General features: G+C 42.3%; 2 protein-coding genes across 21 annotated transcripts in view; one reads left to right on the top strand and one right to left on the bottom strand.

The window, feature by feature from the left end:
* The window catches only part of Kdm5a (lysine demethylase 5A), a 77998-nt gene extending 70783 nt beyond the window's left edge, over nucleotides 1-7215 (bottom strand). For both annotated transcript variants that reach the window (NM_001277177.1, NM_001277178.1), the window contains exons 1-3: nucleotides 6643-7215; nucleotides 4999-5076; nucleotides 2847-2969 (exon numbers count right to left, since the gene is read on the bottom strand). In NM_001277177.1, the coding sequence (NP_001264106.1) occupies nucleotides 2847-2969; nucleotides 4999-5076; nucleotides 6643-6807 (366 nt within the window). In that variant the 5' untranslated portion in view covers nucleotides 6808-7215. The remainder of the gene's footprint in view (nucleotides 1-2846; nucleotides 2970-4998; nucleotides 5077-6642) is intronic.
* Nucleotides 7104-26934, top strand: part of Ccdc77 (coiled-coil domain containing 77) — a 31834-nt gene continuing 12003 nt past the window's right edge. For 3 of the 19 annotated variants that reach the window (XR_005503234.2, XM_063286115.1, XM_006237236.5), the window contains exons 1-5: nucleotides 7104-7301; nucleotides 8996-9069; nucleotides 18879-19116; nucleotides 20571-20713; nucleotides 25379-25475. Coding sequence is in view for 18 of the 19 variants with exons in the window: in XM_063286115.1 (XP_063142185.1) it covers nucleotides 7104-7301; nucleotides 8996-9069; nucleotides 18879-19116; nucleotides 20571-20713; nucleotides 25379-25475 (750 nt within the window). In the remaining variant the exon portion in view is untranslated. The other 16 variants (XM_006237238.4, XM_006237239.4, XM_039107656.2 and 13 more) reach the window with 16 other exon arrangements.

Raw genomic sequence — 26934 nt, 5'->3', positions numbered from 1 at the left:
TGGAGAGATGGCTCAGTGGTTAAGAGCACTTACTGGGGGTTGGGGATTTAGCTCAGTGATAGAGCGCTTGCCTAGGAAGCGCAAGGCCCTGGGTTCGGTCCCCAGCTCCGAAAAAAAGAACCAAAAAAAAAAAAAAAAAAAAAAAAGAGCGCTTCCAAAGGTCCTGAATTGAATTCCCAGCAACCACATGGTGGCTCACAACTATCTGTAATGGGATCTGATGCCCTCTGAAGACAGCTAGAGTGTACTCATATACACAAAATAAATAATTCTTAAAAAAAAAAAAAAGGTTCAAAAATCAGTAACAGCCAAAAGCACTCCAAGTGACTAGCATAAGAAACAGGAAAGGATGTGGACAGAGAGAATCATTTTTTAGTTTTATTTATTTTGTAAAAGCCTATTACTCAGGTCCGTGCACAAATATTTAAAAAAAACAAAAACTATTCCCAACAAAAGGAATTAGATTTCTCAAGATGTAGCTAAACAATATGGATGACAAATGTGACACGGGCACTCTGATCAGGTTACTCCAAACCGAAATTCAATCTAACTTCAAATTAAAACCAGCAATGACTTTCTAATTGGGGAAAAAGAAAATCACAGGAAGTTTAAATTAAACTTTTAATGATAGTGTTTGGGAGTTTCGGGTTGTTGTTCCTACAAGACTTTATTGTAGTGCTTTTTAGTCATGTGTACATGTTTATCTGTGCGGGGATATATGCATGCAAATGCAGGTGCCCACAGAGTCAAGAAGAGGGTATCAGATCTCTTAGAGCTAGAATTGTAGGTGCTGGGAACCAAACTCATGTCTTCTACAAGAATAATAAGCACTCTTAACCTTTGAGCCATCTCTGCAGTCTGTTTGTTTCAGAAACAGGCTCAACTATTTTATAGCCAAAGTTGGTAAAGAACGCAGTGTAACTCAGGCTGGCCTTGAATTTGTAACAATACTCTTACCTAAGCCTCTTGAGTGCTAGGCTTACAAACGTAGGATACTGTACCTGGTTAAAAGCGTGTGTGAGTGAGTGTGAGGGGTCTTCTCACAGTCATACAGAGTCTCACTATGCAGCTAGCCTCAGACTGAGGTAGATCTGCCTCTACCTCCCAAGAGACAGGATTAAAGGTATGGACCATCACGTTCACCCAAAAAAATAATTCTTTATTTTATTCTTTTTTTATATTTATTTTATATATATGAGTACACCGTCGCTGTCTTCAGACACACCAGAAGAGGGCATCAGATCCTATTACAGATGGCTGTGAGCCACCATGTGGTTGCTGGGAATTGAACTCAGGACCTCTGGAAGATCAGTCAATGCTCTTAACTGCTGAGCCATCTCTCCAGCCCTCTTTTTTTTTTCTTTCTTTGAAACAGGATTTCTCTGTCGAACCTTGGCTGTCCTCAAAATCACAGAGACCCATCTGCCTCTGCATTCCAAGTGCTGGGATTAAAGGGGAGCATCACCACCACTAAGCCAAAATAGACATCTTAAGAGAACCTTTTAGAGGCTAGAATAACTTGGTGATTATGATTAGTTGCCATGCAACCATAAAGACTTAAGTTTGCTACCAGCACCCACGTAACAAGCTAGGCACGCTCTCATGTGTACCTGTAATCCTGATGCTGTGGAGAGCAGAGACAGGAGGATTTCTAGGGCTTGCTGGCTTCCAGCCTAGTTGAAAAAACTAAGTTCAAGAACTTAATTTTCAAGACATTGCCTCAAAGAAGTGGTTCTCAAACTTTCTAATATTGAAACCCTTTAATACAGTTCCTCATGTTGTGTGACTCCTAACTATAAGATTATTTCATTGCTATTTCATAATTGTAATTTTCATACTGTTATATAAACTGTAATGTAAGTATAATATGTAGGATATCTGAAATGCGACCCTGTGGGGATAAGACCCACAAGGTTGGGGTTGGGGATTTAGCTCAGTGGTAGAGCGCTTGCCTAGCAAGCGCAAGGCCCTGGGTTCGGTCCCCAGCTCCGAAAAAAAGAAAAAGGAAAAAAAAAAAAAAGAAAAAAAGTTAAAAGGCTGGAGAGATAGCTTAGCAGTTAAAAGCACTGGTTGTTCTTCCAGGGAACCCACTTTTTTTCTTTGTTTGTTTGTTTTGAGACAGGGTCTCTCAATAGAGTCCTAGATTATCCGAGAATAAGAGACGCATCTGCTTCTGCCTCTCAAGTGCTGGAACTGAAAGTATGAACTGCACACTGAGCTGTATGTTTTCTAACACAGTACAAATCTGTGGCTGCTGTGACTTTTAAGTTAACACACTTTTATTATTTTTGAATTTTCAGTTTTATTAGTTTCAAATGCCCAACACGTACATGGTGTAACTTTAGTTACATCTCAAACCGTACAGCATCTGATACTTTCTTCTGATTTCCATGGACAGTATAATAGAGTATACAGACACACATGCACACAAAACACCAATGCACATAAAATAAAGATAAATCTTTTTCAAGTAAACAAAAAAATTAAATATAAACCAGAGATATGGCTCAATAGCAAAGTGCTTGCCTAGCAGTGCAAAAAATTAAAATATTTTTTAGACTATATTGAAAAACCTGCTGGGCAATGGTGGCTCATGCCTCTGATGTAAGCACTGAGAGGCAGAGGCTGGCAGATCTTTGAGTTCCGGGACAGCCTAGTCTACAAAGCCAGCACCAGGACAGTCAGGACTATTACACAGAAAAGATTATTTTAAATTCTTAATTTCATGAATCATGAACCTCTGTACAATTTCCCATGAGGACCTGGTACAAACTAAGCACTACTAACTACCACTGAGCTACATCTCAACCGTTCTGCCCAACTTCTAAGACAAGTATTGGCCTCACCTTGCTTAAAGCATACAAATCCAGGATTTTTCTCTCCACCACGGGAATCTTCAATGTAGATCCTTGAAGTTCCCAAAATTTTGCCAGTTGATCCAAGAAGTCCAATCTTACTCTAGTCATTGCCTAAAATGATTAAAATACAGAAATCAAAAACACAGGGCTGGAGGTAAAGCAGGGTTGGTGATGGATGACTCTGAGTGTTGAACTCCATTGGCTGAGTTATTTGGCTGTCTGAAAAGACTTAATAAACTGAGTCTTAGCAGGCTTGGACGCAAAAAAAAAAAAAAAAAAAAAAAAAAAACAGCAAAAGAAATGGAGTTTCTACTACGGAAGCACAATCATAACTGTGAATAATGGTAAAGTATACCACGTCGTAACACTTCAACACTTTACTAACCAACCGAAGCCTGAAAACATTTTCCTATCTTTGCTTCCAATACAGAGAAAAGTATCCATGTCTAAATTACTCCACCTCAATTCCACCTACTTTGCCATCATCCTGTGTTGGTTGTCTCTCTCATTCTCACTTCAAGTTAGCTTTTTTTAATAGAGTTCTTTGCTGGATGTTAAGGAAAGTCCCAGCTGGGCAGTGATGGTGCACACCTTTATCCCAGAACTCTGGAGGCAGAGGCAGAGGCAGACAGATCTCCAACCTGGTTAGAGGTTCCAGGATAGTCAGGGCTACACAGAACACAACCCGGTCTCAAAAAAAAAAAAAAAAAAAAAAAGATAGAAAAAGAAATTTTCTCCTCCCATTTAAGGTCTGTTATGTTCTTCTTGGTTGTTTTGGGCTTTGAATTTGTATGGGTATAGTACGCACACAGATTCTGGAAGATGACATCTGAAGCCCCTGGAACTGGAGTCTCAGAGGGTGCTCAAACACCATGTGGATGCTGGGATTCCAACCCAGGGCCTCTGAAAGAACTTTTGAGTCATCTTTCCAGCCACAGTTGTACTATTTTAAATGTAATTCTGCTTCTTTCTAATGCTCCCCTACAGGAAGGCCCAGTTACTGTTTATAGGTCCTTCTCCTAATAAACTGCATTTCCAAAGAGTAATTATTTGTCAGCTTCTTTACTGAACCAACCATTGCTGACTCCATTTTTTTAATCTAACAATACAAAAATATCATAACGAAATCCATTATTTTGTATGCTATCTAACATACATATAATTAGAGGAAAATTCCAATTGGAGCTAGACATCATAGCAAGAGCGTTTTGTAACTCCAGCACACTCAGGAAGCTGAGATAGGAGGACTGCCATAAGTTCGCAGCTAGCCTGGGCTACATAGTAAACTCCAGACCAGATCACATATTAGCTACAAAGGAAGATTGGCTCAAGAAGGTAGGAGGGTGGAAAAGAGGGCTGGGGAAGTAGCTCGACTGGTAGCACTTGCCTAGAGTCTTGAAGCACAAAATTCAATCCCTATCATCTATGAACCAGGCATGTGTGCACAGCTGTGATCCCAACACATAGGTGTGAAAGCAGGAAGGCCAGGAGGTCCACGCAGTCAGGGACTATGTATCAAGATAATTGACATCTTGGACCGTATGAGATCTGCTTTTTAAAAAAAGAAGGAAGAAAGGAAAGGAGGGAGGAAGGGATTTCCACTTTTCTAAAGGTAAGCACTAGAATCTCCACTAAGAAAATATGTTAAAAATTAGTTTTCAGGGTTGGGGATTTAGCTCAGTGGTAGAGTGCTTGCCTAGCAAGCACAAGGCCCTGGGTTCGGTCCCCAGCTCCGATAAAAAGAAAAAAAAAGAAAGAAAGAAAGAAAAAATAGTTTTCTGCTATCCTATTGAATGAAGAAGCAAAGAAAAAAGGGGTAGTAACTACTTGAAACAGTCTTAAAAGACACGTTCCTCAAATACCATGTAACTATTATTCATTAAATCCCAATTAACACAAATTCTGGGTCTTGGTACGACCTTTTAAAAGTTCTCTATCTAAAATCCTAAGGTAATTAAGAAAAGCAAATTATTTTTTGGCAAAAAATAAAATCCTAAGGTAAGCCATGAGGAAACTGGAGCTATATAAAACTATGGTAGAGCATTTGCTTAGTGTGTGAGAAGCCCTGAGTCTCAAACACCACCACCACTAAGGAGGGAGAAAAAAACCCAGAAAGCAGAAATATTGGTCTAATACTCACCTCAAGTTCATTCAGGCGCTGGACTCTGGGAGTGAATCGGAAGGTTTTTACTTCACAAGCAAATGGAGGTTGCCAATCCTAAATAGAAAGAATTATTCTGGTAATTTAGCATAGAGCTGCCACAAATCATAGACTATGTAAGTCTTTATTATAGAGACAAAAAAAGCCAATGTACTTATAGTTTATATTTTAATATTACTTGAAAAACAATTTTCAAATCTTACCATCTCAAAATATAGTTATACTCTCCAAGGTTATCCAGGAATACAATGAGCGAGCTTGTCAAATGCAAAACAGTGTCCAATAAACACACAAGTTTACCAAGTAAAACTTAAAAAAAAGTCAACTGACTTGAGTATGGCACATGCCTGTAATCCTAGTACTCTGAAGTAGAGGCAGGAGGCTTAAGAGTTCCAAATCAGCCTAGACTGCACAGCTTGACCATCTTAGCAAGGACAAAACTCATTTGAGTACTTGCTAGGAAAGAAATCCGTACTGTAGAACGTTTGCAGCCACAAATTTGTTCTACTTTAACAGGGCACAGGGATCTCATTTAAAAAAACATCCCCGAGTGCTGGTTTTCAGCAACATTTGAACAAGGTTTTTCTCCCACGTGACTGAGGATGGACGCAGGGGCCTTGCAGCACTCTCCCTCACTAACAATATCATTTGAAAGGCACCTAATGAATTAAAAAAAAACTCTTCTGACCTTGAGCATATCACTTAACCTCCTAGGGGATTAATTCCACTCATTACGGGGTATCATCTGCGTTCCTAACCGTACAGTGAGGTAATTAATCAATTTATACGCAAATTTGATTATTTATATTACAGCTTAGGAATCTTTATCCCTTGCTTTCTTACATCTAGAGATTTCAACGTTTTCTTACATCCCCATTTATTGACCAATTCTTTCTAAACATCGACATTTTAAAAAACAACTAAATAATGCTCTTTATCTTCCTCGAGGATGCCTTTCCTGTTGCAGTAATAATTAGCATGGGGGTTCTAGTCTAGTGACATCACCCTGTAGACAACCTGAGTTCGGATTACATTTTAAGAAACCCGAGTAGTGGCCTGCAAAGGTTTGATAAACTGAGCTTTAGCAGGCTTGGACACAGAAACAGTCGACAGAAGTGGGATTTTTTTTTTTTTAATACGCAAACAGAAAGGCTGTGCATGAGCGAATGACAAGACACTTTAAACGCCTTTCCCTAGGAAGGGCCTGAAGCCTTTTGTTATCCTTACCTCCAATCCACACTACAATATCTGCGCCCAAATAAATTCTGAGAGGAAAAAGTCCCAGAGATTCCTATTTCTTTCTTTTGAGGGCGGACCTGAGAGCTGGTGAGATGCCTGACAATCTGAGTTCGAGCCCTCCTGAGACCCACAACGCAGGAAGAGAATCGACTCCTACAAAATGTCCTCTGACCTCTCAGCGAACGCATACGCATCCACAATAAAAGGTAAAAGTGGACGTGAAACTGCGTTCAGAACCCAGGGCAAAACATCCTCAAAAGTAGCGTCGGGACATCAGGAGATGAGGGAGGGGCCCCATGAAAGCACAGAAGAACCGAAATAGGAGAGCTACAGCAAGAGTTAACGACCCTCCCGGCCGCCCCACACCCCCTCAGGCTCCGCTACCTTGGGTGGACGGATTTTGCAGATGCCAGTTTTCTCAGCCAGAGGCCGGATGCGACCGATAAAACTTAGCGGGTCTGTGAACTCCTCCCAACTGGGCTCAAAGACCGGGCACTCGGGCGGCGGCACGAACTCCGCCGCGTAGCCCCCCGGGCCCACGCCCGCCATGGTAAAAGCCAGGGGGCCCTGAGGTGCACAAGCCGGGAAAGGCTGGGTGACGGCCGCCAAGCCCTCTCACGTCTCCTCACAGGGGCCGCAGCGCATCTTCTTAGGAGAGAACTATTCCTCACAGAAGACCCAGAAGCGCTTCCTCCTGTCGTTTGTTATTGTTTCCTTCAGGGCTTTTCCTCTCAGGGACAGGACGCTTCCGGAAGTTAACGTACTGCTAAATCAGTCCGCCACCGCAGGAAACAAAATCCCACCGCCGCCACGTCTAGTCGGGTCTTCTCGCCTTCCTCCCTTCCATGACAGCCGGCGTGCCTTTTTTTCTCAGCTTGCCGGTCAAGGTTCTGCACTCTCCGTCCACTCTGGGTGCGTGGCCCCTGATGGCTCCGCGACCTCTCCTCGAGAGGCGAGGAAGAAGCTACCCCGCAAGGTGGAACGCGCTCTTCCGGCGCGCGGAGGAATGTGTAATGCCTCAGAGAGCAGAGGTAGTGCTTCCGGTGAGGTGGTTCCTGTTCCTCTTTGTGTAGTGGGGGTGGGGACGACACGAAAACAAGGTGGGCCCCTCTCTGGCTGCTCTGCTTTATTTGTTCTCCGAGACCTGTTTTAACCCAGTTGTCTACGTTTGGACAAGTAACTAACCCTTGACAGAATCTCCCGTCTCTGTTTTCTTCTTTCAAATGCTAGTCTTGTACGAATAATTTCACTCGGTCGCTTTCATACGGGTCTCTCGCTTCTCCGTGACCAATTGGTTTCGGTCCAATTCCGTCATCGTATGGGCCGGCCTTAACCAACACCAGCTGCGAATTGCTTTTCTCACTACACAGGGAACTATATAGCTCCTGGCCTTGCTCTTCTAGCTGTTGGTAGCGGTCCTGAAACCTTATTCGAGAAGTAAGCAGGACCTGAAAACACCTACTTTGCTAACCTTTTCAGTTTGCTATGAAACGGTCACCTTGTTAGAAACCGCTACGTGTAAGGTCGGGCATGGTTACGCAGGCAGAGAGTTCCAATCAGCAAGGGATGTTTAGACAGGAAAGAAAAAAAGCGATGTTTCTGGTGTACGCTCCTACAATTCCCTTATGCGTTTAAGCCTGACTCTACAAGGTTGAAGGCAAGAACCGACTCCAAAAGTTATCCTGTGCCCTCCACATCCATACGCCTACAGTCGTGATATGTGGACACGTGGTTTAGGGGCAGTCCCAGCTGCATATGAATTTGAGGCCTGATTAGGCTACAGAAGACCCTGTCTAAAATAAGAAAACTCCCTGTGTGCTATAGATTCTGGGGAAGGAGATGTAGAAAGATCACCATAAGGCCTACCTGGTATTACCGAGTTCCTGATCAGTCAAGAATACACGGGGAAGGAGGGCTGGGGATTTAGCTCAGTGGTAGAGCGCTTACCTAGGAAGCGCAAGACCCTGGGTTCGGTCCCCAGCTCCGAAAAAAAGAACCAAAAAAAAAAAAAAAAAAGAATACACGGGAAGGGACAGAACAATGGCTCAGCTGTGAAGGGCACTTGCCACTAAGCCGGAAAATCGGAGTTTGATTTACTGGAACCCACGTGGTTAAAGGAGAGAACTCCTGAAAGAGGTCCTCAGACCTTGTCACGGGTCCACACACTTAAATATACATATTCACACATTAAGTAAAGAAAAAAGTGAACAAAAGTGGGGAGGGTGAACTACGTAGTACAACCCTGTCTCAAAAAAAAAAGGTTCTATTCTGCTAGTCAAATTGAACCCAAGTCCTTGAACATATTAGGCAAATGATGTGCCCTGAGCAATAACTCCCGTCTCTGTCTCATGCGTTAAAAAAAAAAAAGTTATATAAAAAGAAAGAAAAATGGATACAGGAAGGTATGAATTATACACAATTACTAAAATAATTTATAAGACGACTTAGGTTATTTAGTACTTAATCTGAAAAAAACAAACTATGCACATAAAAAATAAAATTCAAGAGACTTTTTTTGGTTATTTCTGTGTTTGTTTTTTTGTTGAAAGCAAAAGAAGCAACTTTTACAGGAAAAATAAATTCAAGTAAATGGAGGATAAACACATTCCAAGTATGACATATTTATCTGTAACTTACCAGTGTTAGGGTAGAATGAAATTAATACCTAAGTCTGGTAATTATTTGGCAAGGCTATGAGAGATGGCCTCTGATGTCTTTCATTTTACCTTTGAGCCAGGGTCTCCCTGTTCCGTTCAGACTCTTACTGTGCTGGACTCAGATGATCTTCCTGTCTCAGCTCTGGAACTACACGTATGTACCACTCCTAAGCTTATAATTTAATATCATAGAGCCTCATATCAGAGTAACAGGAGTGGGCAAATCCCACTGAGTGAAAAGGGTTAAAAAAGAATGAGTTTCTACAGAAATGTCTTTTAATTTCAACAGGAGTGGGGTTGCTTGATTTTTTTCAGTTCTAGGGATTGAACCCAGGGCTTCTCACATGTAAGTATTCTGCCACTAAGCAGTTTAAAAACCGTTGCGTGTAGGTGTAGCTCAGTGGCACAGAACACGTGTGGAAATTGGAGGAAAACCTGCTGGAGTCAGTGAGTTCTCACCTTCACCGTGTGGGTTCCAGGAGTTGGCTCATCAGGCTCGCCAGCAAGTGCTTTCATTGGCTAAGCCACCTCAGCAGCCCCTTATTCTTTGTCTTAAACTTTATGTTGATGCAGGGTCTCACTCACTAAGTTGCCTGGTGTGCTGTCTTTGAACTGAATTCCCCTTCCTTAGTTTCTACACCTGGTTGGTCCTCAGACACTTTGTTGACAGCCTGTTATAGCTGGGTGGTGGAGGCATTTAGGAGGCAGAGGCAGACGATATCTGAGTTCATTGACAGCCTAGTCTACACTGTAATTAAAAAAAAAAAAGCACTATCGGGGATAGAGGAATGGCTCTATCCCCTCACAAGCCAGTAGCACTTGCTGTTGCCGCTCTTTCAGAAGATTTGAGTTCAGAGCACCTCATCCACGTTGAGTGGCACACAACTGTCTGTAACCACAGCTCCAGGAGATCTAATGCTCTCTTTAAACTTATGTGGGCACATACACATGTAGAAAATGCACACAAGTATACAGTTTTTTCTTTTTTTTTCGGAGCTGGGGACCGAACCCAGGGCCTTGCGCTTGCTAGGCAAGCGCTCTACCACTGAGCTAAATCCCCAACCCCACAAGTATACATTTTTAAAAGATTTATTTATTATATATATGTACACTCGCTGTCTTCAGACACACCAGAAGAGGGCATCAGGTCCCATTACAGATGGTTGTGAACCACCGTGTGGTTGCTGGGAATTGAATTCAGGACCTCTGGAAGAGCATTCAGTGCTCTTAACCACTGAGTCATCTCTCCAGCCCACATATATACATTTTTAAAGATCTCCCTGTAGTATAGCCATACCTGGCAGTCTGTTCTCACTGTAAGATAGCCATACCTGGCAGTCTGGTCTCACTGTAAGATAGCCATACCTGGCAGTCTGGCATTCAGAGTGATCCTCTGCACTTTACTAACGTTCAAGATCAGCTTAGGCTACATGAGATCTTGTCTTAAGTCAAAATAACATATTCATTTTAAAAGTATTGAAAGTCAAGAAGTTTTACTTGCATAGATTGCGTGTATGGATATTTATATTTTCCATTCAGTAGCAATTAAAGCTAACAAACTTGGCATGGCAGAATATCCCATAATTCCAGCAGAGCAACACCTAAGACATGACAATCAAGGTTTCAAGATCACCCTGGAATACATGAGTTTGAGGTTCCTCCTCCTCCTTTTTAAAAATTGGAAATATATAGGAATGAGTGAACCATGCTTTTAAAATAAATATTTATGCTATAATTTATACCATTATACTAAAATTTTAGACATGTTTATGAGTGTTTTGTCACCATGTATGTATGTAAATCAGATGTGTGCCAAGTGCCCAAGAAGGCCAGAAGAAGGCATTGGATTCCCTGGAACTGGAGTTAAGGATGGTTGTGAGCCACCATATGGGTGCCAGGAACCAAATCAGGGCTCTCTCCAACAAGAGCTACAAATGCTTTTAACTCTTGAAACATCTTTCTACCATATATATATATATATATGTGTGTGTATGTGTGTATATATATGTGTGTGTGTGTGTGTATATATATATATATATATATATATATATATATATATATATATATATAATTTGTTTTGTTTCTGGTTCTTTGAGAAAGAGTTTCACTATGTATCCAGGTTAGCTTGAATCTTGCTATGTAGAGCAGGCTAGCTTGGGACTCACAGAGATCCTCCTGCATCTGCCACTCAGATTCTAGGACTCAAGGCATAAGCCCAGCATATTTGAGGCAGGGGCAGGCAGATATTTGTGAGGCCAGCCTGGTCTACACAGCAAGTTCTAGGGCAAGACTACACAGAGAAACCCTTAAACAAAACAAACAGGGCTGGGGATTTAGCTCAGTGGTAGAGCACTTACCTAGGAAGCGCAAGGCCCTGGGTTCGGTCCCCAGCTCCGGAAAAAAAAAAAAAAAGAACCAAAAAAAAAAAAAAAAAAAAAAAAAAAAAACAAAGCAAAAAGTGTATCCCATCACCCTTGACCCAAAACACATTTTAATGGCTCTCTCTTGTTTGCACATTTGTTGATAGAACCTGGTGCTGAATTCAGACTTCAGGAGCCAGGGTTTCTTAACGGAAACAAGAATTCTACCACTGAACTATACTTCCCCCACCCCCACGCCTGAGGCCAAGAATTTCCCAGGAGCTAATTAAAATAGAATAACAAAGGGAAAACTATAAACTCTCTCCTTATTCTTTCTTATGACATGAATAGGAAAAGGAATGTTATTTGAAATATGACACTGAAAAATTGTGTACACTTATTGTGAGCCACTGAAGTTGACATAGGCGTGAAAGCTTCACTTTTCAAGTTTTCCAAATTTTAAGGCAATGCTACTCCACAGTGCAGAATTATTCCTTTCTTGTGTAGCTTCCTTTTATAGATCCTCTTTTGTTACTGAGACAGGGTTCCCCGACTAGTGTTGGGTTTAAAGGCATGAGCTACCACTTTCAGTTCTTCATATATCCTCCCGATGTTTAAACTGGCTAGACATAACATTTGAATATGTAATCTCTTGACTGGAGACATTGAACCCTACATCTAAGCCAAGTCATAGAAGTTTCTTTCTCCCCCTTCCTCCTGTTTTGTCTTTTTGAGACCCACGCTTCTAAATTGCTATTTGGCCGAGGAGTACCTTAAACTCCCCATCCTTTTTACTTCCCTAACCACGTATTGTGATCACAGGCTTGTACAGCTCCATAGGATTTATGGAACTTTTCTTAGGCTCACTTGAAACAAATGACAAGGCACTCTAAGGTATTCCTGTTATCCGCTCCTGATTATGTATGCCATTTATGCAACCGATTTCACTAAAGAAAAGTAGTTAAGTAAGTGTAGACTGAGTTGTCAAAACGGATGAGTAATAACAACCAAGGAATACTTAACCCGTCCCCATCCACTCCGTACCCCGCCCCCATTCTGTCTTTGCGGAATGCCTCGTGCAGTGAGAAACTACACTTCCCAGGAACCTCTGCCGGTGAGGCGCAAGGCAAGGTGGGAAGAGCTGCTGGATGAACAACCGTCCTATTGGTGTGCAACCTGAAAGGCCGCCTGAGCTCGTGAGCGATTGGTAGGATTTCGTAGACGCTCGCTGATTTGAGTTGTTTTTCCGTTGCGTTGTTGGATTCCAGGGGTTAGTGCTTGGTGAGTGTGGATTTCGGGGTAAAAGGGTGAAAGGGTTTTAGGGTAGAGGTTGAGAAGAAAATCTGGTGGTATAAAAAAAACCTTCGTAATCTGTGTACAGGAGACTAAACCTGGGGTCCTTAGGAGATTTGGGACCAGTCAAGTGAAGAAGGTCTGCAAAGAGAACTCTCCGGGACGCGGAGAACTGTAAGAATAACTGAGCTAAGGGTTGGGGATTTAGCTCAGTGGTAGAGCGCTTGCCTAGCAAGCGCAAGGCCCTGGGTTCGGTCCTCAGCTCAAAAAAAAAAAAAAAAAAAAAGAATAACTGAGCTAAGATCTGGTCAAAAAATGTGTGAACTTGCAAGAGAATAGGATCCAGACGCCCTGGAGATGGATCGAGTACCGGCTCCCTCTTCTTCCTGCTTGCCTAAACTTCAGTTTACTCGTTTGTAAAATAAGGGATAATAAAATATTTCAGAACCAGAGCTTCCAGGGACTAAGCCCCTACCCAAAGACTATACATGGACTGACCCTGGACTCTGACCTCATAGGTAGCAATGCATATCCTAGTAAGAGCACCAGTGGAAGGGGAAGCCCTGGGTCCTGCTAAGACTGAACCCCCAGTGAACTAGACTGGTGGGGGGAGGGCGGCAATGGGGGGAGGGTTGGGAGGGGAACACCCATAAGGAAGGGGAGGGGGGAGGGGGATGTTTGCCCGGATACCGGGAAAGGGAATAACACTTGAAATGTATATAAGAAATACTCAAGTTAATAAAAAAAATATATATATAAAAAAATATTTCAGAAAGTAGTTATGCGGATAAATACAGCTTTTTAGGGTTGTGGTCAATATGTAGAGTGTTTGCTTAGCATGTCCGTGGCCTTGAAATCAATCTCTTAAAGCTACAAAACAGAAACCAATACCTTTCATAAGAGAACCTTTCCTGCCTTCGAAGATAGTATTAGGATGGCCTCTGTCTGCCTGGAAGATAGGTTATCGTAGTAAAACTGTAAATACTGTCACTTTCCAGTGAATTTTTTTTTTAACTTTAATTTTTGCTTTTTGAGACGGGAATCTTACTCTGCAGCCCAAGTGGGCTTGCAATTGCACTCTATGTACCAGACTGGCCTCGAACTTTGGCAGTATACTCCTGTCTCAGTCTTCCAAGTGCTAGGATACAAGTGCACAATCATTTTGTGGTTTTTGTTGTTGTTTATTTGAGATAAGACCTCACTCTGTTCCAGGCTTGCCTAGAACTTAACTCTGTACCCTAGGCTGACCTTAATTTTGGGTGATCTTCTCAGTGCTAGCTTTTATTGACAGAAGCCACCACAGTTGGCTTTCTAGATTGTTTTGAATGGAAAAACTCAAAAGAAAGAGATGAAGAAAATAGTTTTTAAGATGAATTTTACATACAGAATAGACTTGATCAAGTGAATTTACTAGAGTTATGAAAGGAGTCATAATTAAACTGCCAGGAAGCTCATGAACAAAGGCATAGAACCAAGAACATGGGTCTGGCATCGTGTTTAAGCTTTTAGTCTCAGTGCTCAAGAGGCAGAGGCAGGCAATCTCTATAAATTCTAGACCAATCTGGTTTACATAGTTCCAAGCCAGCCAAAACTGCATAGTGAAATCCTGTCTCAAAAACAAAAAGGTACATTTTATAGAAATAGGATGTGTTTGGGGAAAGAGATAAGTAAGTCAGGGGAGAGAGCTTAAGCTCTAAAATAGAAAGTTCTGAATTCTAGGCTTTATTTAATGTTCATGTCTATATAAGTACCACTGATCCATTTATAATTTGTTTTGTTTTTGTTTGTTTTTTGGTACAAGGTGTCTATCACCATATAACTCTGCTTATATGGAACTCAGACTGGCTAGGAGACTCAAGAAAAGGAGTGGCCTAACCTTTCTCTTAAAAAAAAAAAATCATTAGACAGGGGCTGGAGAGATGGTTCAGTGTTTAGAACACTGGCAGCTCTTCCAAGGGACCTGGGTTTGATTCCCAGGACCCACATGGCAGCTCACAATAGGAATGCATCTAGTGCACAGACACACATGCAGGGAAAACATCCATACACATAAAATAATATTTTAAAAATTATTAGAGCCAATTATAAAAACAGTATAAGTTGGCTCAGCAGGTGGAGGTGTGATCAAGCCAGAGAGGTTGACTGCCCTGGTGATTCCAGGGAGTAGGGATTCCAGGGAGTAGGGATAGAAACCTGACTCTTTAGGTGTCCTCCTGTCTCCACGTGCACACACATACACATATTTTTTTAAATAAAAAACCAAGATGATTTTTCCTCCCCAGTTAGATGTCAGTTGAGATAGAAATTATAATCATACAGAATTTTTTTCTTTTTCTATTTAAGTATATATTTTTTAATTTTTGTTTTGTTTTCCCGGCAGTAGAGGATTAGAACCCAGGGCCTCACATATCCTGGGTGATCACTGGCAAAGATAAAAAGAGTAGAAAAAGCAAGTCAAAGTATTTTTGGCTCTCTGTTCATTCTAAAATTGGCATGAATAGTCTACCGTAATTTCCATGGACTATGTTGCTAATTTTAAAAAGTTTTCTTTTTTAATTTATTATTATGTGCATGTGTGTGTGTGTAGAGGTCAGAGGACAATTTTGTGTGGGTTCAGGGATTATACTCAGGCTACAAGGCTTTCTAAGCCATCTCTGCAGCCCCTGTTTGGTAATTAGAAACTGGCTGGACAGTGATAGAAGCCTGTAGTCTAGGTGCAGGCTGAGTGAGACTGCCAGTTCCAGACAAGCCTATACTATATACCAAGATCCCGAAACAGAAACAATTTGAGTGAGCTTGTGTGTACCAGGCATGGTGCTAGCACAGACCTCTGCTCATGGGACTTTGAATTTGGAGGGAGGAAGATCAGAAGTTCAGTGCCAGTTTAAGCAACATATGTGAATTTGAAACCAGCCTGGACTCCATAAGATCCTGTTATGGTATGGGTGGGGAGATAGCATAGTTGTTTGCTCAGTATACACAGAACACTGAAGTTGATCCGAAGAACTACACAAATTGTGTTTGGTGGCCCCTGCATTCTGGAGTTGGAAGCAGAAGGATCACAGGTTCAAAGTCATTCTCAGGGGTTGGGGATTTATCTCAGTGGTAGAGCGCTTGCCTAGCAAGCACAAGGCCCTGGGTTTGGTCCCCAGCTCTGAAAAAAGAAAAAAAAAAGTCATTCTCAGATACATAGGGAGTTTAAGACCTTAAGTTACATGAAACCTTGTCAAAAACAAATGAACAAATAAACAAAGCAGTTGAGATGTGGTGGTTCCAGGCCAGCCTGGTTTACACAGTTAGTTTTAGGACACTCAAGGCTGCACAAAAAAACCCTGTCTCAGAAAAACACAAAACCAAAAACCATACTTAGGGCTGTAGCTGAGTGGTAAATGTGTGCCTCATACACATAAAAATAAGATATATTCTCCCCCAAAAGTCTTTTTTTTCTGGCTGGAGAGATGGCTCAGTGGTTAAGATCACTGACTGCTCTTCCAGAGGTCCTGAGTTTAAATCCCAGCAACCACTTGGTGGCTCATAACCATCTGTAATGACATCTGATGCCCTCTTCTGGTGTGTCTGAAAACACCTATAATATACTTATATAATAATAAGTAAATAAATCTTTAAAAGGTTTTCTTTTCTTTACTACAAGTTGGATAAGCAGTTAAGAAAATGCCCAGCGTTGGTCTAAGTAGACTCTCTTCAGGAGTCAAATGTGGAAACAGGTGGGAAGTGTGTGGGATAGCCTATATTTATTTATTTACTTACTTTAACTTCCTGGCCCTCATCGTCATTTTGTGTATTTGATAGGTATGAATAAGGCAGAATGAATTTTACTCCGACACATACACCCATCTGCAGAAAGTAAGATATTTGCTTATTTATGAGTTATTAATGAATCAATACCACTTTAGGTTTATCCAGTCAGTATAGGAGATAAGGGGACAGCATTCTTTCTAAATCTCAATTCACTGTTCTCATTCAGAGTCTAGTTTTTTGCGTGAGTGGGGTGTGTGTGTGTGTGTGTGTGTGTGTGTGTTGGTTTTGTTTTTTTTTCAAGTCATTTTCTCTGTGGAAGTACTAGAACTCATCTAAGTGTGAATGGAGGGGTCCCAGGGATGCTAGCTCTTGGGTCATAGGGAGTAACCAGTATGTAAATAGGAGGTGAATTTGCTACATAGCATTCATCCCTCACCCGCACAGCTTCCCTACTGTAGAGTGTGAGAGTTACTCTTATTCTGTGCGCATTGATGTTTTGCTTGCATGTATGTCTGTGTGAGGGTTTCAGATCCTTTGAAACTGGAGTTGCAGTCAGTTGCGAGCTGCCATGTGGGTGCTGGGAATAGAGCCTGGGTCCTCTGGAAGAGTAGCCAGTGTTCTCAACCACTGAGCCAGCTCTCAAGTTCAAGTCACTCATATCTATTGGCCTCTTTTTCACTCTTTGAAAATAGAATTTTATTTCTATCATGTTTTTGTGTAGGGTGCTCGGGATGTGGTGCTACAAGTCCAGTCCCTAAAAGCTGTCAATAACCAAGGAAGTGCCATTCGTCACCTATAACCCTGGCAATCTTGTGCAAAGTTTCTGCACTCTAATGTCTGTTTTGTTATGGTATAATTTGTTTATGTGCATAGATATTTTGCCTGCATGTGTGTTTGTGCACCTCTCGTACAATTGATTGGCTCCCCTGGAACTGCAGTTACAGGTGATGGTCATGAGCTGCCATGTGGGTGCTGGGAATTAAACCTGGGTCCTCTGGAAGAACAGCCTGTGCTCTTAACTGCTGAGTCATCTCTCTAACCCCATATATTATAAATTTTAGACCACCAAACTAGATTGGTTTTCATAGGAGGACTTCTGCACTGTTTCTTTTTAAAAATTCTTTTATGTGATTGGTTCTTTTTTAAGGGTGGTAGTACTTGGTACACATTATGTGTAACCCTGGCTTGCCTAGAACTTACTACATAAACCAGGTTAGCCTTGAACTCTGATATACCTGCCTCACTCTTTGTTTTCTAGCACTTACTGTGTTAGCTTAAGTCTCTTGATTGTTATTTTACTATTATTTTAATGGTGTGCTATTGCAGTATGCCTGCATGCCAGAAGAGGGCAATGGACCCCATTACAGATGGCTCTGAGCCACCTTGTGGTTGCTGGGAACTCAGGACCTCTGGAAGAGCAGTCAGTGCTCTTAACCACTGAGCCATCTCTCCAGCCCCCCAAGTCTCTTGATTATTAAGAACAAAGAAACTGAACTTTCTTTTCCAGTCATTCATTCTTTTTTTCGCCTTTGCGATTTGGGTTGGTCTGGAACTCAGTGTAGCCAAGGATGGCCTTGATTTCTGGCCCTCCTTCCTTCACTTCCTGAGCACCAGGATACTTTTACCATTTATGCCATCTTGTCCTGATATTTGCAGTGCAGTTTCAGAAGCTAGAGTTTAGCTAGCTTCTGGAAAGATGTTGTTCCTGTTGCTATGTACCTTATATTGGATTTTCTAGTGGGTATTATATACTTTTTTTTTTTTAAATCTCGATCATTTGATTTTACCAATGAAGGCTCGGGAACCAGACTGCCTGCTCAGAGAGGCAGAGAAAGCACCCAACTGACATCCCAGAAACCGTTCCTTCTCTCACTACATTTCACAAAAGCTCCTTCAAACCACGTGTCCCTTCCATCTACTTATTGTATGTCTCTCTATCCATCTTCCTGACTCCCTCTTAGTCCCTGGATTTTTCTTAATAATCCTATGTTCATTTCCTGTCTACTGGCTGTGTGTTCTGCCTCTTAACCTATGGTTGGCTTAATTTAATCCTGTTTACAATATTTAAGCATAACGCTCTTGAATTAAAGGTATATAAGGCTGAGCCACAGTACAACTAAAAACAGGTTTTCCAGTCAATAGCAGTGTCAGTTCCCAGTGTCTTCCAAGATCCTGCAACAGTATTATGTCGTATCCATTTATATTGTTCATTTAAATGTTCCTTTTAGTCTCTGCTGTTTATTTTAGATATTGTTTTAAATCATTGATACTTAGAAAACAACTCATAAGAATTTTCAGTAACCAGTTTGACTCAAACTTTTGGTGCATGTGAGCACTTAACACCACTGGATGTGGCGACGATGGCCTTAATCCCAGCACTTGGACCATAGATACAGGTCCATCTTTGTGAGTTCAAAATCAACCTGGTCTACATAGCCAGGGCTACATAGAAAGACTATCAAAACAAAACACCCATAAACCCCCTTTTATTTAAAAAAATGTGTTTCACAAGTGTTCAGAAGATTTAATATATGCTGTCTAATTTCACTAGAATAACAGTTGCCTCCAGGCGCGGTGCTGGCTCTGGCTTTGATGATACCAACAGGTGGAAGAAAATGGCAGACTCAGTGGAGTCAACTCCCCTGCCTTCAATAGAGGATCGTCTGGCTGTCCTTCGCCCTTCTCAGGAGCTTCTGGAGTATTATCAGAAGAAGATGGCTAACTTTGAGGCAGAGAATGAAGATGTGCTGAAGAAGTTAGAGCTCTACAGAGAAACTTGTGAAGAACAGGTGAGAGGGGTGGGGGATTCCTGTGGATCCTGGAGCTCACTGACCAAGCCTTGATGAACTGCTGGTGCTGCGTGCGTGTGCGCGCACACACACACACACACACACACAGAAATAGAACAGGGGAGGTGTGTGGCATTCTCCAATGCCCATGCTGTTGGCAATGAAAGGAAACTTAAGGGCTTAGTCATTAACATCTAAAATTCCCAATCACACTAATCCTGTAGCTTGCCTTTCAGTTTGCCCTCCTTCCTTTTCTTCTTCCTTTCTTTCAGTAGTAGATACTGAACCCAGGGTGAAGCCTGCTTACCTGATGCTCTGTCACTGAGCTACATCCCCATCTCATCCTTTTTCTTTTTGGCTCAAATCTGTGCACAACTTAATACCGTCACTTGAATTCTCTATTGGAGAAACTGTCATTTAGGTATATTCCTATACAAACCTTATTCTCCGTTATTAATCGTTGTCTTGGAGGCTTACTGCTTCCTTCTGCTAACCCAGGCCTAGTCCTGGAAGCTTCTAGCCTCCATACCATCTTACCTAGGCCTAGAATGTTTTCATCCTCTGAGACTGACTGCTGCATAAGCTCACCTTTCCTAGTTCTTTCTGAACTCCGGCTGGCTGGTTCAACTCAGCTGTTCTGGCTCCAACTCTTCTCCAAGCTGACTGATTCAGTCTGTGTGTTCTCTCTCTCTCTCTCTCTCTCTCTCTCTCTCTCTCTCTCTCTCTCTCTCTCTCTCTCTCTGCCTGTCCTTAATTGCCCTGCTTGGCCTCAAACTAACTCTGGCAATCTGTTCTAATCTTCTAGTTCCTTCTCATTCTCTGGTTCATTCTGTCTCCATCTGGGTCTAGCTTGTTATCTCTGTAACCTGTCTCTGTAAAATTCTCCCAGTAAAATTGCTTTCTCTTCCTTTCTTCACTGCCCCTTAAATGGCTTCCCTTTCCCCTCTCTCTCTTCCTGAGAGTTGGGCACACCTTATTCTGTCACATATTTTTCTGATTCATATCTTTTTTTTTAAATATTTTATTCATTTATTATATATGAGTACACTGTCGCTGTCTTCAGACACACCAGAGGAGGGCATCAGATCCCATTACAGATGGTTGTGAGCGACCATGTGGTTGCTGGGATTTGAACTCAGGACCTCTGGAAGAGCAGTCAGTGCTCTTAACCGCTGAGCCATCTCTCCAGCCCCTGGTTCATCTCTTACCTTTCACATTGTCTGCCATTCAGTCAGACATCACTTTCAAACACTTCTACAAATGAACTTTACCTTCATTGTTTGGGATTAAAGGTATGGGCTAAGGGCTGAGCCATAACTAGAAATAGGTTTTTTGTTTGTTTTTGTTTTTTTGTTCTTATCGGTAAATAACAGAGTACGATCAAATATTCTCCATATCTACTAAGATGTTTCCTTTGAAACCTAATATGTTTTCAACTATTATATTGTTTCCAGCATAACCTCGAGTGGAGCTTGCAGCAGAGAGAGGGAGAGATTGCTGAACTGCAGAGAGCCCTGAGCGACATGCAGGTCTGCCTCTTCCAGGAAAGGGAGCATGTCCTACGACTCTACTCAGAGAATGACCGGCTAAGGATCAGGTACTGCTCAGTGCTTAAGAGTGAGTGCCTCTCCCGAAACGGACTGAGTTCAGGTCCCAGCACCGTGTTGGGCGGCTCATAACTACTTTAACTCCAGTTCCAGGGGATCCAGGGTCATGTTCTAGCCTCTGAAGCCATTATAAATATGAACATAGAGTCACATGTATACAAAGAATTAATAAAAATATTAAAAAAAATAATTGGGTACTGAATAGAAGGGAAACGTTAGAATGGAAACTCTAGGTTACACTTCAATGATGAGATGTATCTACAGTCATTCTCTTTGGTTGTGTCCCAGGGAACAAGCTTTGATAGAGATTTACCTGTAGGTAAATCTAGGGAGGTTCTTAGAGAACAACACAGCACCTCTGAGCAGATAATTTTGGCAAATATTACCACGGAGAATGTTAGAACGATGATAGGGTGCTTAGAGGCCAGCCGCACAGCAAGCTCTAGGATTAGAGTAGTCTTTCTTGTGCTTTGTTTGGTTTTTTGACTTTTAGGTTTTTCAAGACAAGGTTTCACTATGTAGCCTTGGCTATCCTGGAACTTGCTCTGTGGACCAGGATGACCTCAAACTCACAGAGACCCACCTGCTTCTACCTCTGCCTCTGCCTCTCTGCCCCTCTGCCTCTGCCTCTCTGCCTCTCTGCCTCTCTGCCTCTCTGCCTCTCTGCCTCCTCTCTGCCTCTGCCTCTCTGCCCTTCTGCCTCTGCCTCTCTGCCTCTCTGCCTCTCTGCCTCTCTGCCTCTCTGCCTCTCTGCCTCCTCTCTGCCTCTGCCTCTCTGCCCTTCTGCCTCTGCCTCTCTGCCTCTCTGCCTCTGTCTCTCTCTCTGCCTCTGCCTCTCTGCCTCTCTGCCTCTGTCTCTCTCTCTCTGCCTCTGCCTCTCTGCCTCTCTGCCTCTCTGCCTCACCTCTGCCTCTCTCTCTGCCTCTCTGCCTCTCTGCCTCTGCCTCTCTGCCTCTGCCATTAAAGGCCTGCACCATCCCCACCTGGCTTGAGCACATTTTCATCTATTTTTTTACCCATTTATGTGACATTGGAAAAATGTAAATTCAAGTCATTGCTAGTTCTTTTCTTCTGTTGTAGTTTTGGTAACTTTGTTTGCTTGTTGAAGCAGGGTCTCATTCTAGAACCCAGGCTAGCCTGGAGATGACTGTGTTGCCTAGGCTGTCCTCTAACTTGTGCTCCTCATGCCTCAGTCTTCTGAATGCTAGGATTATAGTTTTGAGCCACCATGAGCCGCCCTTTTGTTGTTGTTTGAGTTTTATTTTAAGTGCTTTTAAATTTTTATTTATTGCCAGACAGTGGCCATACACACTTTTAATCCCAGCACTCAGGAGGCAGATGCAGGAAGATTTTTTCCCCCTTAAATCATGTACCTCTGGCTGTTCTGCCAGCCTCTGTCTCCCAAGTCATGGGACTAAAGGCATATTCCACTGTGTTCAGCATGTGTATGTGTATGTGTAAGTGTGCAAACATACATGTATGGTAAATGTGTGAGTGTGCATGTCAGTGGCTGACATCAGGTGTCTTCCTCATATGTAAAAATATGTTTCTTCCATCAAATGTAAAGCTATAAACTTATTATAAAACCAAAATAAATAATTTAGCCCAAGGATGGTGGCACACACCTTTTATCCCAACTCTCGGAAGGTAGGTCAAGGCCACCCTGGACTACAAAGTGAGTTCTAAGCTATCTAGGGCCACCCAGTGAAACCATGTCTCAAAACAAAACAAAACAAAACAAAACAACACCCAACAAAATATTTATTTTATGTGAATGAATGTTTTGCCTGCTTGCCTTCATGTATGTATATATAGATACACACACACACACACACACACACACACACACACACACACACACACATGCACGCACACACAAACGTATGCCACCTGTGTGCAGGAGCCAGCGGAAGTCAGAAGAGGGCATTGGATCCACTGGATCTAGATGGTTGTGAGCTGCAGAGTGGGTGCTGAGCCTCAAACCTGGGGTGTCTGCAGGAGCAGTCAGAGCTCTTAACCGTTGAGCCATCTCTCCAGCCTCCCCTCTTGCTTTTGAGACTGGGTTTCTCGCTGAGCCTGAAGCACTCCAGTTCTCCAGCACTCTTCTGTTCCTGCCTCCTCAGCACTGCCAACCAAAGTCACGCTTTCTTTTCCCGGTGAGGCATCATCTGGCCTTTTTTTGGAGGCAGGGATTAGGCAAGGCTACTCTATAATTCTTTATCCTTCTTTTCTCAGTTTCCAAGTGCTGGGATTACAAGTGTGCCATTATGTCTGGTTGTTTGTGCTTTGGAGAGAATGTCCTGGCATGCCCTAAAATCTTCCCTTTGTCCTGTCCATGTGAAATAATCAGGTTTATCATGTACTGCTCCAAAGTTAAAGAACTGCCACGGCCTAGGGAAGGACCTTTGAAGCAGGCTCTTGTCTACCTTGTGCGCACATGGACTTCTTTCTTCTTCAGGCCGTGGAACCGAGGCGTTTGCCTCATTAGTCCACATACCTGAGACCCAACTACTGTGCTCTAGCAGAGACTCATCTGCATTGAAACCTCCTTTGGAGGTGTCCACAATCCATCTGCTTTGTATAGGTCATAGTAGTGAGTGAAGGGAAGAAATTGTGTGCACTTCCCCCAGAGTCTTTTATCCTCTGTGTGTCTTCTTGACCAAGTAGGGAAGGCTAGTTTGAGACGTTTCCCACTGGCTTACCTCTGAAGAAAAAACAAAACAAAGACAAAACCAACCAAACAAAAACCCCAATTCCCTAACTTGGAAGTTGTGCCAACTACCAAGTGTGTACCTCTAATTAGACATTGGAAACTGGGGAAATGAATCTGGAGACCTAGTAGACTCACTGTGGACTAGATCTGGGCCAAAATTTGATTACTAGGATGGTCCCCATATGACTGATGCCATGATGCTGCTTCAGGTTACCAGGTAACAGCTCTCCTGAGGCCCTGTTCCCAACAGGCCTTGAAATACTTGTGGAAAACAAGGGCTTGTTCTGGGAGATAAGGTTCTCCTCTGGCTTATCGCCTGGGAAATTGGATAGAGGGTGTGTGTGTGTGTGTATATGGGAGGGGGTGGGGGGCAAGAATACGGGAGCATGCAAGCAGGAACATGTGTGCCGTGGTGTTTGTGTGAAGGTCAGAAAACAACTTTTAGGAATCAATTGTTTTCTTCTACTACGGGTTTCAGGGAATGAACCAGTGCCAAGTTTGTCCAGTGAGCACAATAATTCACTGAGTCCTCTCGCTGGACACAGATTGTGGGGTTATCTTTATGGTACTTGTTTGTTTTGGAGGAGGGTGGTGGCCTCTTTTCCTCTTTGATTACTCTAATTGTTCATCCAAAACCCATTAATTCCTCCCCTGCCCTGCTCTTAGGAGCAGTGTTCTATAAATCATCTGTGTCGTCAGCTCTGAAAAATCCCTTTTCAGAGTTTCCTTCCTTGGACTGTTCCTGACCTTAGCTGCGTTAGGTTGGGTGCCTTGGGAAACAAACTGCACTAGAGATTTTCTTCCGGGATGCATGCTGTAAGTACCCTAGCAAGAGAGGAACAGGAGGAGAACTGCCCCTGAGGAAACGGGGAGTCTGGCTGGGCAGTGGAGAACTTTGACTATGATTCAGTTTTGGCAGGTTCCAGTCAATACCATGGGGGCTCTGAAGCTGAATGGCTTTTCAGAGTCATCTGAAGTGAGGCAAGGAGACAGCACTGAAAGCAGGCTGTCCCTGAGGAATGGGAGGCATAAGGAGGGAAGCGAGTGTCCTTTCTCTTGAGGGAGAATGGACTGTTAGCCATGTGCATGCTGTATTCCTTATCAGGGCTGCAGAGGAAGACCAGCTGCTGTACTCTCCTAGAAACAGCTAAGAGATTATTCCCCAGCCCCTCTTTGGATTCCTGAATTGAAATACTTAATCTTCTAATAGCTGGAACTAAGATACAGTTCATTTTTAACTTGTGGGTATAGTCATTTTTTAAAATTTATTTTATGTATATGAGTACACTGTCACTGTCTTCAGACACACCAGAAGAGGGCATCAGATCCCATTACAGATGGTTGTGAGCCACCATGTGGTTGCTGGGAATTGAACTCAGGACCTCTGGAAGAGAAGTCAGTGCTCTTAACCTCTGAGCCATCTCTCCAGTTTGGGTATAGTCATTTTAAAACATCAGAAGCTGAGGATATAGCTCAGTTGTAGAATGTTTCCATCGAGTGCACAAAGCTCTTGGTTTGTCTCTAGCACCACATAAACTGGGTGCGGTGACATGGGCCTGTTCTCTTAAAAGCAGACAGAAGAATGAAGGATCAGAGTTATCCTTGGCCCTACAACAAGCCCAAGTATGACCTGGGGATATGTGAGACTGTCTCAAAAAAAAAATAAAAATAAAAATCAAGAAATCTTTTGAATTCTGTTTTGTTGGTTTGGCTTGGTTTCGTTTTAGACTACTATGTAGTCCTGGCTGGTTTAGAACTCACTGTATAGACCAGGCTTGCATTGAACTTCCAGCGATCTTCTGCCTCTGCCTCTGCCTCCTTTGTGCTGACACTGAAGGTGTGTTCCACCACCACTGGCCAGAGGGAAGTCTTTTAAATAGAGATGGTTACTTACATGGGGTAAGTGTGTAATGATTATTTTTTTTTTTTATGAGAATTGCAGGGAGCTGGAGGACAAGAAAAAGATTCAGAATCTATTGGCTCTTGTGGGAACAGATACCGGCGAAGTGACCTATTTTCTTAAGGAGCCTCCTCACAAGGTGAGTAATTTCTACTATGGTCTGATGAGTGTGACCTTTGCAGGATACAGGTACGGGTCCATAGTCAGACCCTCTACTTGCCAGCAGTGACTCATGGAGAGCAGTGAGCCAGCCAGTATCTGCTGGAGGCTTAAAGTTCTTCTCTGCAAAAACCTTGTGAAGATTTTTTTTTCAATATTAAGAAACTGTCAAGGGACCAGAGAGATAGCTTAGCAGTTAAGAATACAGACTGCTCTTTCAGAGGACCTGGGTTTTATTCTGAGCACCCACATGGCCGCTCACAAACCATCCGTAACTCCAGTTCTAGGGAATCAGATACACTCCTGGACATGTACACAGGCAAACACCAGCACACATAAAATTAAAACAAAAAAAAATCTCTGAGTGCTCTCTCAAAGTATAACACATTTTCACTGCAAATTAAGTCTTCAGAGTTAGTCCTGCACATCATTTCTGCAAGGGAGGGGGCTGTCACGTTACCAGACCTTAATTTTAATTATGCTTTTATGTGTAGTTCTTTGTAAACGCTACTAAACTTAGTACATTTTCTACTTTAAACAAGAATTTTTTGCCATTGAAAATGCAGACTGTAAAGACTATTAGAAGTACATTTAAGGTGTCATAACTCTGAAAACTCAGAATCCCTCCAGATACTGACTAGTCACTGATCCTCAAGAGTCACTCGAGAGTAACTTGCCAGGAATTTGAAAACACTGAGAAAAGTGTTTATTTGTTTTCATTGTATGTTTTAATTCCAAATTATATCATTGTTGGTGAATAGGTGTACTTTGGTTTTCTTGGTAAGGAAAAAAAAGAAACGTAAAGCCATGGCTCCCTGACCTAGAAGCGTGAGGCTCTTCCATCCCCAGCGCCATACCAGACAGAACAAAAAGCAAACTGAAGCTTAGACAGGGCAGACGTCTTTGCTGAGATTACAGAGGAAAGCAAGGCTAGTCTTTGTGAAGAAGATATTTCAGTACTGACTTTTTTATACGTATGATAAATTAATAATGGTCTTTATCATAAACACACAGATGGTGAGACACACTTTAATAATCCCAGCACTTGGGAGGTGGAGGCAGGAGTATCCAGTTCATGGCCAGCCTGCATTCTGTGAGATCTGGAGAACCAAAACTACAACAAAATCCCACACAGACAGAAGTCCATCGTATAAAACTAATCTATCCCCAGAGAGGATAAATAATCATAAACAATACAGTATTTATATAGGATATATATACATATATATGCAGTATAAATATATGTTTTTTCCAATCATAGAAATATTTATGAGCATATATGTACTATTTTAATTTTTTTTCTTTTCTTTTTGTATTTTTTGAGACAAGGTTTCTCTGTTTAGACCTGGTTGTCCTTGAACTTGCTCTGTAGACCAGACTGACCTTGAACTCAAGAAATCTGCCTACCTTTGCCTCCTGAGTGCTGGGATTAAAGGCAT

The sequence above is a fragment of the Rattus norvegicus genome, chromosome 4 (genome assembly GCF_036323735.1).
Source record: "Rattus norvegicus strain BN/NHsdMcwi chromosome 4, GRCr8, whole genome shotgun sequence".
NCBI lineage: Eukaryota > Metazoa > Chordata > Mammalia > Rodentia > Muridae > Rattus > Rattus norvegicus.
The sequence above is the reverse complement of the archived record's forward strand: the minus strand, read 5'-3'. Positions and strand labels throughout refer to the sequence as shown.